Source organism: Leptodactylus fuscus, chromosome 11, assembly GCF_031893055.1.
Source record: "Leptodactylus fuscus isolate aLepFus1 chromosome 11, aLepFus1.hap2, whole genome shotgun sequence".
NCBI lineage: Eukaryota > Metazoa > Chordata > Amphibia > Anura > Leptodactylidae > Leptodactylus > Leptodactylus fuscus.
In genome coordinates this window covers 39,533,997-39,554,829 of record NC_134275.1, presented here as the reverse complement: position 1 = coordinate 39,554,829, position 20,833 = coordinate 39,533,997, and the positions used below count along the sequence as shown (strand labels likewise).

The 20,833-nt window shown below is 43.6% G+C and overlaps 1 protein-coding gene across 4 annotated transcripts in view; it reads left to right on the top strand.

The window, feature by feature from the left end:
- Positions 1 to 20,833, top strand: part of KCNT1 (potassium sodium-activated channel subfamily T member 1) — a 214,274-nt gene that overhangs the window by 29,290 nt on the left and 164,151 nt on the right. For 3 of the 4 annotated variants that reach the window (XM_075259498.1, XM_075259496.1, XM_075259502.1), the window contains exon 2: positions 10,465 to 10,608. In XM_075259498.1, coding sequence (XP_075115599.1) covers positions 10,465 to 10,608 — 144 coding nt within the window. Of the gene's footprint in view, positions 1 to 10,255; positions 10,346 to 10,464; positions 10,609 to 20,833 lie in introns of those variants that run through there. The other variant, XM_075259500.1, reaches the window with a different exon arrangement.

The following is a 20,833-nucleotide window of genomic DNA, read 5'->3' as shown; positions in this document are numbered from 1 at the left end:
CCCTCTAACGATAGCCCAGGCTGTATGCCAAGGGTCTTGGGGGCCCAACCTATGCCACTATGGTTCCTATCTTAAAGCTTTACTCACACGTTTTGGCCAAAAACTTTTTCAGCATTTGTCAATAACTTGCCCCTTTTTTTGGCATAAATTTTTGGAGACTTGTTTTCTCGCTGTGGTTTATTTATGAAGCATTTGCCCCTTTTTTCCAGATGTTTTTCCTCCTTTGCCCCCATTTAGCTCCTTGGTAAGGAAAGGGGACGTGGCCAAAGTGGAGTTTCTTTACTCATCATATTTATAACTTGCACCTTCTCTGCAACCTAAAGGGGTTTTCCAGATTTCTGGTTTTGATCACCTTTCCCAAGAATAGGTCATCAATATTGTAACCATCAGCTGCTACCAAAACGACACTGTTGGTAGAGTCAGAAGTGGATGGCTCTGTCCACCGTGTACTGGTCATGGAGGTTTACTTCAACTGAGCTCCCATTCAGATCCATGTACTCCAAGCACAGCGATGTATATGTTCAGATAGCGATCTTGCGTTTTAAATCACTGTATACTGAGCTGCTCCTTTGTTCTCTATGTCCCTGTGCCATTTTGCATCCTCGACTCCTAATAACTAATTCTGTTTGAAATGTCTTTATGTTACGAGGAAATCACCACAAAGGAATTAACAAAATGTAAATCTAGAGTAAAAAGCTTATAAATCAGATGCAAATATTATACAAGCACAACCAGGGATTTACTAACTACAAGCGACTGAAATGCTGCTGGGAAGGGGGGCATAAATGGATAACAAAGGCCCCCAAACCTCCCCGGCCCATGGCAATGAGTCCTACTGACTTGGTCTGTCCCAGGCTTATTTTCTGACTCCTGATTTAGTTGCTTATAGTCATTCCATCTCTGTTTTATTGACAATTACATGTAGGAAAGCAGTGCTGCAGTATAAAGCATGGTGAGTCAATATGGAATTGGATATTATATAACATTTAGTCACATGCTTGCATTTGGTTTATTATAGTGAGGCTTAATACAATCAGACGTTCTCCAGATTTCCTATAAGTGGGATGTGATCTGCAATGTGAACCCGGCAGATGGGATTTTCCACTTTGTATCGTTGCAATTATAGGCATTAAGATAATTGAAGTGTTATGAGGAGAGCAATATCTGGTGGGCTAAAGCATCCTTTTAACATGAGGCAGAGGAAGGCTTCGCTACATGATGGGTCCCATTAAGAGGGGCATAGACGTAAATCCTGCACTAAGCAGAAAAACCCATCTAGACACATGCATGCTATATGTTGGCTGTATATCCAGGCCGGAATCTGCATCAATTTAATCATTGGTGTCATAAAATCAATTCTAGTTCATATACTACAAGAAAGAAACTACTTGTGGTGTCTGATGTCTTGTATCTGTAGCTGAGATGGTGCATCTGAAGTCTAAGGACCTACCCGGGACACTGGGACAGTGGAGATTTTCTTTCTCGACTAAGTAGTGCCTGTAATGAACACAACATCGTCAGAACTAAGACATGAGTCAATGAAAGAAGTCAGCCTGGTCTCATGGATCACATAGTCTTTTACATCATGTGGACGCCCAAGTCTGAGTACTCCAGGATAGGCGCTGGCATAGACAGAGTGATGGTTTGGGAAACCTTGGGTCCTAGTATCATGTGGATGTTAGTTTAACATATACCACCTACTTAAACATTGTGCAGACCAAGTACTCCCTTTCACAGTGTGGTGCCCCCTAATGCCAGTGGCCTATTTCACCAGGATAATGCAATATCTGTTTAGGTATGGCTTGAGGAACAAGACGAAGAGCTCAAGGTGGTGACTTGGACTCCAGCTCTCAATCTGGTTGAACATATGTATGGCAGGGGTGTCAAACTTATTCAAGGGTCACATTGGGGTTATGATTGCCTTCAGACAGCTGTGTTTGGTGTCAAAATTCCAATCTATGTTCTATATGTGCTGGCGCCCCCTCTGACAAGTGCTCCTCCTCAAGTAAGAGACCTCAGCATCTAATGTGGAATTATTTTAATTGATACTGGTGTTGCCCCCTATAACAAGCACTGGAACCTATTTCGTGGGGCGGCACCCCTTCCCTTTCCAAGTGCTTTAACCTTCCTTTAGAAAAATGAGTGAGCTAAGTGAGAGATGTCACAAGTCACATAAAATGACACGTAGGGCTAGATTTGGCGTCTGAGCCACTGAGGCCACAACAAACAACTTGCAGAACTTGAAGGGGTTTTACAGACAAAATGGAAAACACAGGGAGGGATGCAGATGATAAAAAATAAGAAAAGTAGGGATAGCACCCTTTCCTTGGTCCTCTATTTTGTCATCTGTGCCCACACTGGCTGGTCTGGAAGTGAAGCTGACAATTATGGTCACATGATCTCACTGCTATGATGTCACCAGTGACCTGCATGAGCATGCTCACTTTCAGACTGGCCATTGAGGGCACAGGATGGGATGAGGGGTCCAACGTCATATTGAAGGACCATAAACAAGTACGTATCCCTCTCTCTTCAGGGGTTCGGAGACAGCCAGGTGCAGGGAGTGGGTGTTGGCCCCCCATGTGGTGGCTGGAAACCCTCTTTAAAGGGTCTGCCACCAACGTCTTGGAGCCACATACCACATGACACCTTCACAGGTTTTGTGGCATATATTCCCTGACGGCTCAGAGCTGTTTTGATGTCAGTACAGAGACCTACACAATGTCAGAGTGGTATTTTTAATGTTATGGCTGATCAGGATATGTCTTCTATATTGGAAATATGTCTCAAATTACTGTATATTATTCATCCTCGTAATCCCACCGGAAAAACTATCATCTCCCCAGCCACAAGTGGTTGATGACAGAGAATGTGTAAAGAGTTAGAGGAATCCCAGATCTCATTAACTGTAGATCCTTATCCCTTATTATGGAGATTCTTCTCGACCCCTCTGCGGAGAGTCGAGAGATGAACATGACTGGAGTGCGTCTTAAGTACAAACATTTCCCTTTCTTCTTCCATCGAGGGATTAGATGTGGTTTTCATGTGATGGTGTGTTCCTTAATCCAGACACAGTGGGAGAACCTTGCAGTATTTGTGCTAGGATTAAAGGGGACAATGGCTGTCAAGATGGAAGAGACTCCAATATACACTCACCGGCCACTTTATTAGGTACACCTGTCCAACTGCTCGTTAACACTTAATTTCTAATCAGCCAATCACATGGCGGCAACTCAGTGCATTTAGGCATGTAGACATGGTCAAGACAATCTCCTGCAGTTCAATCCGAGCATCAGTATGGGGAAGAAAGGTGATTTGAGTGCCTTTGAACGTGGCATGGTTGTTGGTGCCAGAAGGGCTGGTCTGAGTATTTCAGAAACTGCTGATCTACTGGGATTTTCACGCACAACCATCTCTAGGGTTTACAGAGAATGGTCCGAAAAAGAAAAAACATCCAGTGAGCGGCAGTTCTGTGGGCGGAAATGCGTTGTTGATGCCAGAGGTCAGAGGAGAATGGCCAGACTGGTTCGAGCTGATAGAAAGGCAACAGTGACTCAAATAGCCACCCGTTACAACCAAGGTAGCCAGAAGAGCATCTCTGAACGCACAGTACGTCGAACTTTGAGGCAGATGGGCTACAGCAGCAGAAGACCACACCGGGTGCCACTCCTTTCAGCTAAGAACAGGAAACTGAGGCTACAATTTGCACAAGCTGATCGAAATTGGACAATTGAAGATTGGAAAAACGTTGCCTGGTCTGATGAGTCTCGATTTCTGCTGCGACATTCGGATGGTAGGGTCAGAATTTGGCGTCAACAACATGAAAGCATGGATCCATCCTGCCTTGTATCAACGGTTCAGGCTGGTGGTGGTGGTGTAATGGTGTGGGGAATATTTTCTTGGCACTCTTTGGGCCCCTTGGTACCAATTGAGCATTGTTGCAACGCCAAAGCCTACCTGAGTATTGTTGCTGACCATGTCCATCCCTTTATGACCACAATGTACCCAACATCTGATGGCTACTTTCAGCAGGATAATGCGCCATGTCATAAAGCTGGAATCATCTCAGACTGGTTTCTTGAACATGACAATGAGCTCACTGTACTCCAATGGCCTCCACAGTCACCAGATCTCAATCCAATAGAGCATCTTTGGGATGTGGTGGAACGGGAGATTCGCATCATGGATGTGCAGCCGACAAATCTGCGGCAACTGTGTGATGCCATGATGTCAATATGGACCAAAATCTCTGAGGAATGCTTCCAGCACCTTGTTGAATCTATGCCACGAAGAATTGAGGCAGTTCTGAAGGCAAAAGGGGGTCCAACCCGTTACTAGCATGGTGTACCTAATAAAGTGGCCGGTGAGTGTATAGGCGCAGGGGAAGTCTGTGAAGACAGATCCTTAAAGGGTATGGACACCTTTGACATAGGAACAAACGTATTTTTAGTGTTGCCTTAAATAACAACCAAGTGCTAATATACTCCAGCTGTTGTAAAACTACAACTCCCAGCATGCATACTCGCTCTGCTGTTCTTGGAACTCCCAAGGAAATGAATGGAGTTGTAGTTTCACAGCAGCTGGAGTGCCGAAGGTTACTGACCCCTGATCTAGACTTTACAGTTGACTTGGCTAAAGCTCAAGTCCTGCAAATTTTATCTGTTCAAGTTAACATTGAAGTACCCAAGATGTGATCACCAAAGAGGGGGTCCACACCATGGTTTTAAAGATCAGAACAGTGCAACAATAACCCATACCAACCAAAAAAGCAGACCATTGTCTGGGGGGATGGAGGCTGAAGGATCTGGGAGCAGTTCTAACTCAAGTTCAGGATGGCCAAAACCAGGTAATCTTCTTTGGTTGCCATTACTTAAACATTTGTGGATATCAGATAAGGGCAGAATTCTGTGGTGGACACCACTTAATTGAGTACCTTGGATGACCCTCTAAGCAAGTTTTGGGCAATTGTCTTGTTGAAGAAAAGTGAGAGGACACGGAGGCCCCCCAATTTTATACTACTGACTAGAAGGCAATGCAGACCTACTATAGCTGGGGACCTGCCCCTATCTTGAGTGTAGAGCAGGCAGCAAGTCCAGGGGTGGGAGTGGACACGGATAGAGGATAAAGTTAGAGGTCTGACCATTGGACCAGCGATCTGGAGAACACCACTATATTGACTTCCGTGGAGCTGTCTCAGCAGTCACATAATATTTGGGGCCACTCAAGTACACCTCTGCCCTGTACACATAGCGCAGTCAGGGAAATCTACAGAGTCCCTTTTCATGTTGATCAGTGGTGGTCCCCGGCTATTGGGCATCCATAGTGTGTAAAGGAAGATCCCTGGGCAATGATGTCCAGTCCCAACTCATTCTGCCTATGTAAGACCAGTATGTAAACACTTTCATTTCCAAGCTACTTTTCCATAGTTTTTTGCTGTGTTATGGAAGTACAGGGTGCTAAATCCTCCCCATGTCCTACTCCAACCCACCATGTTTGTTGTCCATTTATTTGCATGTTCATCCTAGCAGCAGTAACCCTGCCATGACATTACATCAGTACATGTGGCAAGCGCAGTGTTAAATCAGCCTTTTAAAATCTGCAGCTGAATTACTCTACAGCGCCGCCATAGGACAAATGAAGTATTACATGGGATTGGTGCTTTATGCTGGTGTTTTAATTCATCGCCATTTTCATGATCTGTGCTGGTTGTTGGTGAATAGGAATATTCATTCTTTACATCAATAGGCTGGCCTAATATTAGAGCTGAGGGTTTGCTACAGTTGTACCCAGACTAAGAAATCTTCTTGCACAAATCACTCTCCTGCATTTGTTACAATGTATTAGTGTGGGTAGAATATATCACCCTTGAGCCTGTAACAAACCCTGAGCTATGCAATATGTTTTTCCAGGTTTTCAGACTCTTTAAATGTTAAAGGGGTTTTCTGGTGCTTGAATATTGATGATCTATCCTTAGGATAGGCCATTATGATCTAATCATTGGGGGTCGTACACCTGAGACCCCAACAGATCAGCTGTTTGAAGAGAGTGCTGCAGCCTTTTCACTGTATGCCAAGCACAGCGCCATACATTATATGTGGCTGTGTTTGGTATTGCAGCTTAGCCTCATGAATATGATGTCCTTTGCAGGAGGAGTCTAAAGAAGTTGGAAGAAAAAATGTTCAAAAATTAAAAAAAATGTTTGATTCCGTTTATACCTTTTATAACAATCAATGTAAATGCATTAGATATCCCCACACCAGAAATGGCCAAATTGTAAAAATATTTATCCCATGTTGTGAATGCTGTAGCAATGAATAATAAGTGATTAGAATGTCAGATACTTCCCAAAGTGATATCAATAAAAACTACATTGCTACACAATACGATGCCATACAGTTCTGTATGCTTAAGCTTTAAAAGAGTAAAAATTTAAATTTTTTTTTCAAAAACACAAAAAACAACTATGTAAATATGGTATCACCGTCATCGTACCTGCCTGCAGAATATAGGTAAGGTCTCATTTTTACTGCACATTAAACGCAATGAAAACAAATCTGTAAGAATATGGCGTAATTGCAGATTTTCTCCAGTTCCACCCCATATATATATATATATATATATATATATATATATATATATATATATATATATATATACTGTGTATATATATATATCTCCCCAGGTTTCCAGTATCCTGTGTAGAATGTTAAATTTATCCCACAAAAAATAAACCCTAATTGGCTTATTGTTAATGGGAAATAATAGAAAATGTATGGTTCTTAGCAAAACAAAAATTGTCCCAGTCCTGTGAACACATGACTCAGGATATGAAAATCTCAGCTCTGCTACATCTGTAAGAAACCTATGTTTTCCCATTTATGGCTGCCAGTCCTGACATGGTACAAGACAGCCAGTTCTTGTGACAGGAGTTTGCCTGTACCCAAATACCGCACACATGCTGCTATGATTCTGATATAAGTGCCCTGCCACAAAGAGAAATGAGGCAGACGTCCAGAACAGATGCCGTATTGGGGGCATTGGGGCGACTGAGCTGGGTCTCGGTGGCACTGCAGCTGCCTGCGCTCCACATTGCAGACCCACTGCTCTAAATCTTCAGGCGTCTGTGACATGGCTGGCACTTGGCAGAATGACAAGACAACAGGCGACTAGAGGCGGGGGGGAGAGGATGAAATCACATTGTCATTTATCTCCGCCAGAACAATAAAATGTTCTGGAGAACTGAAAACCTCTACTGATGCCTGAGACTAGAGTGTAGATATGGGGGGTGCAGAGGGCACAGTCCAGTGCTATGGGGGGGGGGGGCATACTCACACGTTGGAATTAAAGGCCCCTCCCGTTGCTTTCAATGGGAATAAGAAACGGACACTTCTGTGTTTTCAGGACGCTGTAAAAATAAGTGTCCTGCTTGATCTTACCGCAGATCCCGTGACTAACTCTTCCACAGAACTCGCAGACAGAGATTACTGTCTGAGGAAAGCCAAAGCTGGTCCACTCTGGCTAACCCCTCAAAAGTACACCATTATGTCGCTTTCTGGCAGTAACAAAATTACAACTCTTAATGTGCCTGTCAGAGCATGCTGGGAGTTGTAGTTTACAACAGCTGGATAGTTGGCGACTATAGCCTGCCTTCAGATGAAAGAATTTGGTATCCCACTCCAGCGCCACTCATATCTGGTTGTGTCTGGTATTGCAGGTCAGCCCCGGAATAAGTTCACCTATAGCAGTTTGCTAGTTTATCTTTCTCATTTCTGTCCTACTAGTTGCAGGAGCCTATTACTACTACCACCTTAAAGGGGTTGTCTGACACCCAAGGGTAATGGATAGTGATGACCTGTATACAGGATAGACCATCAGTATCTGATCAGTCAGGGCATTTGCAAAAGTCTAGTGACTTTTAAAGGGCCAGACCTGCGAAGGTGCACCACAGAAAACCCTGGAACTGACTGGTATATCTACAGAAGCCATTTACTGTGTGTCCCTTAAGGCTGCAACTCCTTAATGTCACTGAGAAGCTTCATATAGGGTCAGCCATGCACTTTAAGAAGTGTGTCTGGGTGGGGGGGTTCTTATGTATAAACCTATAGCTTATAAGCCGCTGAGATTTTTAATGGCCAATTAAGCAACATCTCAGAATGAATGGTAAATGTCACCGCGCCGACATTGAAAACTTTTATTCTTCTAAACTTTAATTATACTCTTGGGCCTTGTGTTCTGCGGATTTAAAAATCTATCAAATTGACAATTGCTGAAGTGTCCTTTAATGTGTATGGTCATTTCTCAAAAGTCGACTCGTCATGCCCATGTTCTATGATCCTGTGCCAGCTATGCTATACTATTCTAAAAGCCATACTGGCCCATTAATGGGGTATGTCCTCTAAGGACCAACACCCGACCCTCTTCCTCTCTTGCCAAAGGTTAATCGGATCAGTCTGTATCGTGTAGACTGCTACTATAGGGCTCACAATCTACATTTCCTATCAGTGTATTTGGCGTGTGGGAGACACCGAAGTACCCAGATGAAACCCACACAAACACAGGGAAGACATACAAACTCTGTGCAGATGTTGTGTAGTAATCCAATTGTGATACATTTACAGAATGCTGGGAGAGATTGGCTTTGAAGTCTGCAGAATTTGGAATGCGGCTCTGAAATATAGAAGTGTAGATTGTTTGTATGAAATCTGTAGAGGGTTGTTCAAATGTATGTGTATCCTGAAATAACCTGAAATGCCCTCATCTGCAGAGCCTGATACATTATCAAGTCAGATGTTGTGGTGACTTTCTCATGATATCCTTTCTGGAAGTGCTGAGAGGATTTAGAGGATTTATGACTTTCTAATTGAATTTTTTGTTTACAAGCACATGAGAAAGGGAAGTACACATTCATATTTATAACACCCCTTACTACAGTAAATGGCTTTCTCAAAATCGTACATTCCTTATTCTGTACTGATCCTGAGTTACATCCTTTATTATACTCCAAAGCTGCACTCACTATTCTGCTGGTGCAGTCACTGTGTACATACATTACATTACTTATCCTGTACTGATCCTGAGTTACATCCTGTATTATACTCCAGAGCTGCGCTCACTATTCTGCTGGTACAGTCACTGTGTACATACATTACATTACTTATCCTGTACTGATCCTGAGTTACATCCTGTATTATACTCCAGAGCTGTGCTCACTATTCTGCTGGTACAGTCACTGTGTACATACATTACATTACTTATCTTGTACTGATCCTGAGTTACATCCTGTATTATACTCCAGAGCTGCACTCACTATTCTGCTGGTACAGTCACTGTGTACATACATTACATTACTTATCTTGTACTGATCCTGAGTTACATCCTGTATTATACTCCAGAGCTGCACTCACTATTCTGCTCAGTCACTGTGTACATACATTACTGATCCTGAGTTATAGCCTAATTTAACTCCATAGCTCCATTCAAATTCTGTAAGCTTCAGAGCTGAAATCTCACAATTTCCAGTGTTGGCACTGAGCTTTGTCTGCACCAGGCTCTGTATAGTAATCTTATGTGGGGAAAATCTTGTTGTCCCCCCTACTGCTAGTTTAGAAAAACTATTAGAAGTGTGCACGACAACAAGCTTGCTGACTGTTTCCAGTGACAACCATCTGAATTGAGAATACAGCTCTGGAGTATAATATACTTGCCATATGTTTAGTTCCCCAGTGTATACCATGATATATAACAGCAGATTTTTGCTGTACCCTGCGGAATAACAATGGTCGCTCCTACTTAGATTTCCATAAATTGGTTTATTTTTAGGTCTCCGAGAAGAATTTTCTCCTAAAAATGAAGACCTTGACTTGTCCTCTAAGCTCCTTAAATTCTTTTCAGTCATATAGTTTATGTAGTTTCACATAAGCTAGGTGACGATCCATTTTGCCTCCCTGTCACCGGTTGTCACACAGCTTTCCCAGGCTCCTGAATGGAACATTTGCCTGTATATGAAGAAATGCCTCCCCTGCTGCTGATCTACCCACAATATATTATAGTGTCAACAGTGATTTTCATATTGAATTTGTCTGATGTTGCTGATCTCATGGGTACAGCGCTCCTGCACTAGGTAATTATATGCTGCCCTTTAACCCTTTCTGCAGAGCCTGACTGGCATAGCACAGCCCATGCACAGCCCCTGCACAGCCCCCACCCTCTCCAGAGGTTGCAATGCTTCTTCAGCTCACAGCTCAGACTGTCAGTGCATCTCTGCGTTTGAGGCGGCAACAGCACTGTCTGCAAAGGGGGGGAAATCCCTGGTCGTGTAACATGCCTGGCACCATCTCACCCTAATGTAAGGTTCAGCAGCAGGAGGGCTGAGTGCATCCTCCTCCCTGATGGGGGCGTCAGTGTTGTGATTTTGTGCATCTCCAAGCAAACTTCCAGTCACCACCTCCTCTTCCTTCTTTGTAGGCTTGCACCTGACAAGAGCGGGGTCATCCTAGACATCAGCACCCTGAAGATGAATGAGCTGGAGACTGAGGTCCCTCCTCTGCCCCCAAGATACAGATTCAGGGATCTTCTGCTAGGGGACCAGACCTTCCAGAATGACGACAGGTAAGGCTGCAGTGCTGGAGTGCAACCCGACTGTGGCTGCTCCTGGGGTTGTCCATAGTGCTGAACCTCTGCTGAGCCTCAAAGGAGGGGGTGACAGGTATGTGGGGGGGGGGGCTACTGTGTGTAACTATGTGGGAGCTATCCATGGTGCTGACCTCTGCTGAGTCTCCCAGAAGGGGATGAGAAGTAAGAGGGGTTCTGTGTGTGACTTTGTGGAGCTATCCATAGTGCTGAATCTCTCTGGAGCCTCCCAGAAGTGGGGGGCAAATAAACCGGGTACTATATGTAAGTATGTGGAGTTATCCATAGTGCTGAGCCTCCCAGAAGTGTGTGCATGGGGGGAATGACAGGTAAGGGGGTAATGTTTTTGACTGTGTGGAGTTATTCATAGTGCTGACCCTCCTCTGAGACTTTCAGAAAGTGGAGGCAGGTAAAGGGGGTACTGTGGGACTATGCAGAGCTATCCTTAGTACTGATCCTTTACTGAGCCTCCCAGAAGGAAGCGGGGGCAGGTAAGAGATGAACTGTGTGTTACTATTTGGAGCTATTCATGGTGCTGACCTCTACTGAGCCTCCAAAAGTGGCTTAGAGGGTATGACTGTATGGGGTCTGGTTCTGAAACTGATACGTAATGGGGTACTGTGTGTGACTATGCCGAGTTATTCTTAGTGCTGAACCTCTTCTGATCCTCCTGAAAGTGTGTGTGTGTGTGTGTGGGGGGGGGGGGGGGGGGGGGGAAGGGGGTACTATGTGGAGCTATCTATGGTTCTGAATATCTACCTAGCCTTACAGAAGGGGGCGACAGGTAAGAGGGGTACTGTGTTTGACTATGCAGAGCTACCTGTGTAGTTGCACAGAACATCCTGATAAGGAGGGTGACCAAAGATCACCAAGTCATCCTGTAACTCCTTCACTAATGTAAAGTGAATGAAGTCGCAGCAATATCAGAGTCGCTATCCAAGTCCTCTCACAGCCAAAGACTCTGTGTAACCCCAGCCTTCTTCAATAGGATGGTCTGTGCAGTGCTGCACTTTGGCACCATGGATAGCGCTACATAGTCGCACACAGTGTAGCCCAAGCCTTATGGTGTTGAGGCATCGCCCATTAAGGGTGGTCTCAGGTAGTACAGCAACTCTTCATGTCCTGTGGGGTATATATATAATTGTCACTTACACAGTGGCTATTAGATCTGTATGGTTTGGACTAGGAGAGAACTTTTTTTTTTTTTTTTTTTTTTACCATGCAGCTTCAATCAAATGTGCCAAATGTTGTGTCATGCACATCTTCCTAGAGGTCAGGGCCCATGCACTGCCACTTCCATAAACTATTATAGAGGGCAACAGTTTGACAAAGTAGTCAGGTGACGCAGATGTTATAGTCCAAACAATACAGAATTCTGCATTCAACTAAAAGCGAAGTCACAATTCTGTCTGCAGGTTCCGTCATGAGACTTGAGTCATCATTTCGCCTTATGTTTACGTTTTATGTGACTACATTCCAAGTTTGAGATGGATTTTATTGCTGAATTATGTTATTACATATTGTGGTTTACGTTACTTATCAATTCTGTGTTATTGTATCAATTATAAATTGCATTAACAGGGGGTGGCAATAGAGCTTTCCCAAATAAACAGCCCCCCTCTTGTCCATAGGCCAAGTCTGGTATTGCACTTATGTAAATATGGCTACACCTAAATACTGGACTAAGCCAATGGACAATAGGCATGCTGTGTCTGCAAAAACAGCTATTTATTTTCCTTCTTCTCCTTAAGGTGTGTCCATATTTATATTTCATTTGACATGAAGGGTTAATGATCTGAATGTGGCGAGTGAATATGGCGGCGTTATATTTTCATCTATATTTATGAGAGGTGAAGCAGACGCTCGCACTGAGTGTTTACCTTTAAAGCCTTGAAGCCGGACAGTTATGTAATGCATCAGGGAAAAATAATAGCAGAATTTGTTTTATTTACTTTTTTTTGGTCTGAAAACCTTTAAAATCGATAACGTTGTCTGGGACTTGTGTATAAAGTGTGGGGCACAAGAGGTTAAATAGGAATCTCATTAAACCTTTGCCCTATGGATTGTGCATCAAGTCTGTCAAAGGAGATGTTCATAGACTGGACGTATGCAAAGTGTCCTCATTACATTATGTGCTTCTTAAAGGAATAGCCTGAGATTAAAGAAATGTCTTACAAGGAATGTATGACTCTATTTTGTTGTTTTTTGTTTTGTTTAAACCAGATAGCAAAATCTATCACTTTTTATTTTCTGTATTTTATTCTATTTTGTGTACATGATTATGAGGGCGGCCATCTTGCCTGAGCTTTTCCTCTGTTCTGTTAACAGCATTTAGTGATACACTTTACTGCACAGGCATGACCATAGGCAGCAATAGTCTGGAGCCAGCTCATTGAACTCTGTGGTGGGCGGGAGAGGGGATGATCTGTGACCTCTATTTATCAGTAGCGATATAATGATGGGTCAGTAGTGTTATATACAGAGGAGTTATCTGTGATGAAAATGAGGTGCAAAGGAAACCCCTACATTATTGGCAAGTTTCAGTTTATTATTAGGTTTAGTAGCAAGTGTGAAAATTGCAGGGTTTATTACTAATTTATAATTCTAGATAGTGACATGAATTTTTTTTTTGTTTAACCTCTAAATTTGGTTAAAAAAATAGGTGACTCAATCCCTTTAAGGTAGTCATACACTTTCAACAGCTTTTAGCCTATGCTATTCCCCCTATATATGCACACTCTGCTGTCAGAGGGGAATAAACCAAGCCAAGTCATGTTACTTTACTGAGTTATCGCAACCAAAGGTTTTTTTTTGGAAAATTTTGATGACAGTCGCAATAGAGTTGAAAATGGTGGACCTGTTGCAAGGCTTGTCTGCGCTTTTATCGTCCTGCATGTACTTGCACGACACAATGTAATCTTGACATTTGCAGATTAACGTTCTTGTGCTATGGGGATCCCAGTAGTAAAACCCCCAGTGCTCAGACATTTATCAGCTCTCCTGTGGGTACACTGATACAAGCACTCATACCCCTAAGATACCAGGATTAACCATTTATAATTTAGTACAACTATCTAAAAGAATATTTTGTGCTTTGGCGTCCATCACCTTTACATAGGTGTGATCTAGAGCTGCAAATGCTTCCTGTGTAGACAGGAAACCTAGCTAAACCTCAGCCTAGTGGTTAACATAATCTTAACCATCGATATCTGTCTGCTAAATATCTCAGTCCCCTGCCAATGACTTCTTATGGCATGTACTGCTAAGATGTTTAAGGCTGAGGCCACACGTTGCAGTAATGCAGCTTTTTCTGTTGCACATTTTGCTGCTTTTTATTTAAGCCAAAGCCAAGAATGGCTACAAAAGGAATGAGAAATATATAGGAATTTCTTATACTTCTGCTCAATCCACTCCTGGCTTTGGCTCATGAAACTGCAACAAAATCTGCAATGTGGAGCCTCGTCCTAAAGGGGTTCTCCAGACATAATAAATGGTGCCATTAAAAAATATAACCCCTAGCGCAAAAATCAAGCCTTATGTGAATGGGAAAATAAAAGTTTACCATTATTAGAAGGTGTAGAAGACCAAAAGTAAAACTGGCTACAACATTAAGGGCTTAAAGGGATTTTCCAGGACTTTTATATACTGATGATCTATCTTTAGGAAAGGTCTTCAATATGTGATCACTGAGGGTCCGAAAAACAGGACCTATTATTTATTTTGTTTACGTTATCACAATCACATTCTGCAACGCTTTCCAGGCATATTGTCCACTCTGTCCCAGGTAGGGTGCACTATCTACAACCCCTATCAGTATGTCTTTGGAGTGTTAGAGGAAACTGAAATAACCGGAGGAAACCCACATAAACACCGGGATCTCCCCCGGTCAGCTAGTTGAAGAGGCCACAATGTTTGGGTCCTTTGGCAAAGCAACATTCATGATATATTGGCAACGCTTGGTATTGCATCGCAGCCCCATTTACTTGATGAGACTTAGATGCTGGTATACCATGTATCTGATGAACGTAACGTTGTAGGCACAGGGAATAGACCACAGTGTGCTTGAAACAGCTGATTGATGGGGTCTCGGGTATTGGTTCCCCAACAATCACATATTGATGATCACAACCACTCTATATGGAAAGGTGGCTCTCTCGTTCTGGATAATCCCTGTTCTGTAATAGGTGCATGTCCCATGGGTGTGGATATGCCATAGATGTCTAAAATGAGACTACCCCTTTAAGGGACAGGGTGAATGTGAGGCCACGCAGGAGTCAATGTGATGTCTTTGTGTGGTGTCTCTCCTTCTGAGACGTGAGGTCATGGCTGGTTACGTGGAGTCTAATCTCGGAGTCAGAATATTTTGTCTGTGGCGTCTCTTACAATGGAGTCAATTCTCCAGGACACGTTTAGACCCCGCTCTCTGCCATAGCTATCAATTAGAGTGTAAATGAATAGTGCAGATCTCCAGTGAGACGCTGTGTACACGGTCTCTTGTTCCCCTGGCATTTGCTATGGCTCGGGTACATGGTATCTCTGGCATCCGATGCAAGTGAGAATTGAGATCAATAATGCTCTCATTTTTAAGCAGTTAATAGATGTATATAAGCGGAATAAACCTGCCCGGCCCAATAATAAAGGCGTTAAGTTCATCAGTTACATGGTATACCGGCATCTCCGTCCCTTCAAGTAAATGGGGCTGAGATGCAATAGCAAGTGTTGCGGTCATAAATCATCTTCTTGTGTTTATCTGCTCAGTATTTTACTTGTAAGAGCAGCAGATGCAAGAGCTGTCCTTCATGTCAGAAGCATACAGGGACATTTTAGAGGCTTATGGGGCGTTCACACTTGCGCCACTGTCTGCCCTGTGGGTTTCCGTCCTAATACCCGGAAAATCTTCATAGGGGATGGCTTGCCGGCCGTCAGTTCTAAAACCCATTCATTCGTATGCAGCCTCTCCACGGTGAAACCGTTTTCTTTTGCAGGACACAAAGTCCTGCATGTCCGACTTTGTGCCCATGCAAAAAAAAAACAACAAAAAACTGTTTCACCTCGGAGAGGCTGCATACGGACACCAGTGATTTGCTTTAAAAACCCATTCAAACGTCCCCTATGAGATTTTTCTGGGGATTATGATGGTAACCTAAAGGGCGGACAGGGGCGCAAGTGTGAACGACCCTTAGTGGTACCGGTTTGTCTACTGGAATTGCATCTGAAAGAAATGCACTCTGATATTTAAATATGTGAACAGTCCTGAGGGGGCGCTACTGTGTCACAGATTTACAAACAATCCAGAATTATATAGGCTCAGTTTGATGGGTTGGCAGGTGGGCATGGAAATGGGTTTGTTGGTATGTTGTTGTATGTAGGGTTTTGGATAAACAGACAGGAGGGTGAATAAACCTGGTGGGCTGATGTATAGAAGATGGGTGAATAGGGTAGGTATATGGCTGGTTAGATGGGTGTGGGAATAGGTTGGTGGATACATAGGTTGGGGAATAGGGGGGTGAGGGAATACATTTGTTAGTTGATGAGGTATTATATAGATGAGCGGTTACAATAGTCAGGAGGTACATGGTTAAAAAAGTAGATCAAGTTGGTATTTTGAAGTTTGGGGGGTATAGGTTGGTGGGTAGATGAGTGGATGAATTGGTGGGTAGATACATAGTTGTATATATTGGTAGATGAATTGGGAACCTGAATATTTCAGTGCAGCAATACATGGGTGAATGTATAAGTTGGTGGGTAGATAGGAGAATGAACTGGTTGGTAAGTAGAGTGGTGGATAAATCGGTTGGTTAGTAGATGGGTAGAGGGGTGCATGAATCATTGAGTGGATGGGTGACTAGTTCAGTGGACAGAACAGTGGGTATTCAGCTGGGTGAGCTGTGAGTAGGACAAAGAGGTCTCCTCTAGGACTCTTGACTCCTCTTTCCACACTTGCATCACTGCTGAGTTCCTTGTAAACACAATATTATATCACATTTTTACTTGAAAACTCGCAAGACCTCCACGGTTTTTGGCTAAACACTTACAGGTTCTTATGCGAGTCTGGAGACTCCTCAATCAAAGTGGGTTTACCGTTACTGAGATCAAAGGTCCAATTTTCTGAAGGTCCTGATTCATGAATATAATAAAATTGTAGAGACAATCAGAGGGCGTTTACTCTCCATAAAGCTGGTTCTTCGCTGCTGTGATATGGCTGTACTTTAGGGTCACCCAGCTTTCCCAGGACCAAATATTTTACAGGCAATTTGTGTGTCAGGTAAACCCATTACATTGGCATTAGCTGTGTGTCGCTTCCCGTACAGGTAATTGATGATATGGCGTTGTGTGCAGGCAGTAGTAGTGATGTTTGCACAGGCACACAAGAGCAGCAGGTTCTATGGCCGCAGAGTAAATACTGAGAAGCGGGCGATTATCTCCGCAGACAGGTGTTTGATATCCGTCCAGTTATTTTCAGCCCATTACCTGCCCACAGAAACCTAGAGTGGGAATGGCAGCCGAAGTCACGAAATAAGACTTTATTACGGATGTGTTATTACAGTCACTCATGTGTATATATACCTATGACTCAGCCATGCAGGAGCAGCATAAAGGAACATGACGGGCTGAACTGTCTAATGCATATTACAAGGCGTGAGGGGCAGCTATGACATGTCACGCTCTGCACTAGGCATAACACATTGTTTTTTTTCTGGAGTGTTCCCTGAAAGGGGTTTTCACCATGATACTGATGACATAGCCACAGGACAGACCATCAGTATTAGATTGGTAAAGTCTGACATGCAGGACCCCCACCGATCAGCTGTTTGAAGCTCTTGAGCATGCATCACTTCTTCTCAGGCAAGTGACATGAAATCCATTGGTGACAAGGTCATGCTGCAGATCAGTTCCATATAAATGCTGAGCTGCAATACCAAGTACAGCCACTATACAATGTATGGCATGATAGATAAATAGATAGATAGATAGATAGATAGATAGATAGATAGATAGATAGATAGACAGACAAATAGAGGCAAAAACTGGCAGCACTCCAATGTTGTCAAAAAAGATTCAGTGTTTTATTCTAAGGTGTGACATTTTGGGTCCCAAACTGGAACCTTTCTCAAGCCAGTTTGGGAACCGAAACGTTGCACCTTAGAATAAAACACTGAACCTTTTTTGACAACATTGGAGTGCTGCCAGTTTTTGCCTTTTTACATATAGCTTGGGAAGTAGCCACATCCCCTCTGGACCTGCACCCATATCCGGTATAGTGCTATGCTGCTTTGAAAATCTCCTTAGGCTGGGTTCACACAATGTATTTTGGCTCGTAATTTGGCACATAGACGCCGCGGGAGCTTTTGCGGGCCGTATACGCTCCCATTGATTTTAATGGGAGCCGGGACCGTATACGTGGCGCTATTTTGCGGCCGTGATTTTGCGGCGGCTGCAAAATAGCGCCGCGTATACGGTCCCGGCTCCCATTGAAATCAATGGGAGCGTATACGGCCCGCAAAAGCTCCCACGGCGTCTACATGCCAAATTACGAGCCAAAATACATAGTGTGAACCCAGCCTTAGATAGTTGATTTTGATGCAGGCTGCTAAGCAGATGGTCAAATACCTGGCTTTGCTATGGGGCCTTTTAAAGAATCATTAAAGGGGCTCTATCACTAGGAAAAGTCATTTTTAACTAATCACATCCTTGCATAGGCTTTAGAAAGTCTATTCCACACCTACCTTTAGTATGTAGATTGCCTCAGTGGTTTCTGAATAAGTCAGCTTTTATTTATATGCTAATTAGACTGTTGCATGATACATCGTGCACTCCTCTCCTGTTGTTTCCTATGGGAGGCTGCTGCTGCTGATGACTCAGCTTCCTGTTTGCCTCACACACATAGAAGATAATAGGAGAGAGGAGGCTGCTGGGAACTTCCTGAGCTGGCTGGAAGCTCATTAGCATATGAATAAAAACGGACTTATTCAGAGACCACTGAGGCAATTTACATACTAAAGGTAAGTGTGGAATAGACTTTCTAAAGCCTATGCAAGTATGTGATTAGTTAAAAATGACTTTTCCCAGTGATAGAGCCCCTTTAAAGGAGTTGTTCACATGACAGATTAGGACAATTTACAACATCCCACTCTGTGTAAGCCCAAGCAGAGAGCCTTTATCATGAGCAGCTCTGGAGACCTTGATGCAACCACTCTTCATATGTTTGGCCATTACAAAGACAATATGGCTACCTCCAAACAGACTTTTGGCAATCCATTGATCATTGAGTAATGTGACAATCAATATGGCTGCTGTGCATGATATACAGTGAAGAGGCCGATTGCTCACTCAAACACTGCGGCCTTGTAACCAAGAGAAAAGTTAATTCAGCTCACCGTATCCAAATGTAGAAATATCCGTGGTCCGTGGTGCAGGGCAGGCTGACTGTCCTCGGCCTTCATGTGTGCAGGCCATTGATGGCAAGCATTGGTTATGTATATGATGTGTGTGTTGTCGTAACTGCAGGATCGGCGCTGGGGATTCAGCAGATCAGTCTTTTATACCAATGCCTATTCTTAGCTAGATCTTTTGTAAATCCTGGACAACCCCTTTTACAATATGGATGACCAATGTCCAATACATGAACAAGCAGGGTCTGGCCAAGTGAGAGCCTGTCTTCTTAAAGGGTTGCTCTGCCTCAGAAGTGTATCAGAGAGGCTCCTGGGCCCTGATGTCTGTGCCAGGCCACCAATCATGTATGGCTATAGTCTTGGTCTCCTCTAGGCCCCAGGCCTGGGGTGCGACCACCCACTGTGCACCCGGACAAATAACACCCCTGCCCTGCCTCATAAATGGCAGCCTTGTGCCCAGCACTCCCTCCCTATACCTTATGTATTCTTGGCTGTCTTCCTGAAATCTCCTTTTTCTCTTTCTCTAGGCTCTTATCTAGGATTCTCCTTACAAGCTCTTCTCAGATGGAGCAAACTTTTGTGTCTTCCTTTGACGCCATCTCCTTCATATGCAAATCATCTCACTGTCAATAAGCAAAATACATTTACATTTAAAAATGTGAACATGATTCTATAGAGACGGAGGAAAGCGTGATCGTGCCAACAAGACGATCGCCTCCTTCCTGACAGGTGATAAATCATATTCCCATTTACATTTACACGTTCCTATAATTCCCTGTTCTGCAACTCCGTCTTATCTGATGGGTCCTATAATTGTTCATCCTGAGCTTACTGATGCATGACTAAGAACGTAAAACAGACGAGTAGGCAAGAGAAGCAATAAGGGATATAGATGGAGTCTGTGCAAAGCTGGATGATGGTTCCTGTGTTGGTTGACACCCAGCTTTCCCAGAAACAGATATAATGAAGAAACTTGCCAGTGTTAATTGATCAGTTAGCAGCAGTAGAAGGCGCTGGCACCGCACTTGTCTTCCTGTGTGCGGATAATGGGGAGTCGGTGACATGTTTGTTACAGTCACAGATTATGAGGTAATTTACTGTAATCAGCGGCTAATGGCAGGCAATGGCGAGAATTAATAAACCGCAGCCGTGTCTCCCAGTATAAGAAGCCACAGAGGAGGATTAGCTGCTGATAATGGAATCAAACACGGCCCCATTGTACTCACAGGGATGTTGACAGATAGAGCGATCCTGTAATAACCACGCCATAATCACCCGTCATTAATATACAAGGGTCGCCGACAAATGGCAGCTGCTTTATACTGTGACTGATTGCCAACAGACCCATAGAAATGAATGGAGCCGTACTTCTCATCACTTCAGATGTTTATCCTCTATCCACATGGCATAGATGGGCCCCTCAGGTACCAGGGCCCTAGAGCCGCAGTGTAAGCTCCTATTATGGCTATATTGTTGATTTAGGAAGTTGCTAGGATAACTGAAGAAGACAATGAACTTATAAGTGTTAATGGATTTTCTCACTTCTGTGATGTATCAGATGAACGGAGAAGGCGCTTACAGAGCGACAAGAAGACGTTACGCAAGGGATCACAGCAGTACTGGTGTGTTATACAGAAGCTATACAGCGCTGTTATTATTTGGGCACTTGTAACGTATGCAGGGTAGGTCACAACAATGACAACCTGGTTGCAGATTTAATGGACTGTGGCTCCCTTCATCTTCTCCATAAACTGGCTGCCTTCTGCTGGACAGTCGTCCTCATCCTCCTGTTAGACCTGGTTCTGCCAGCT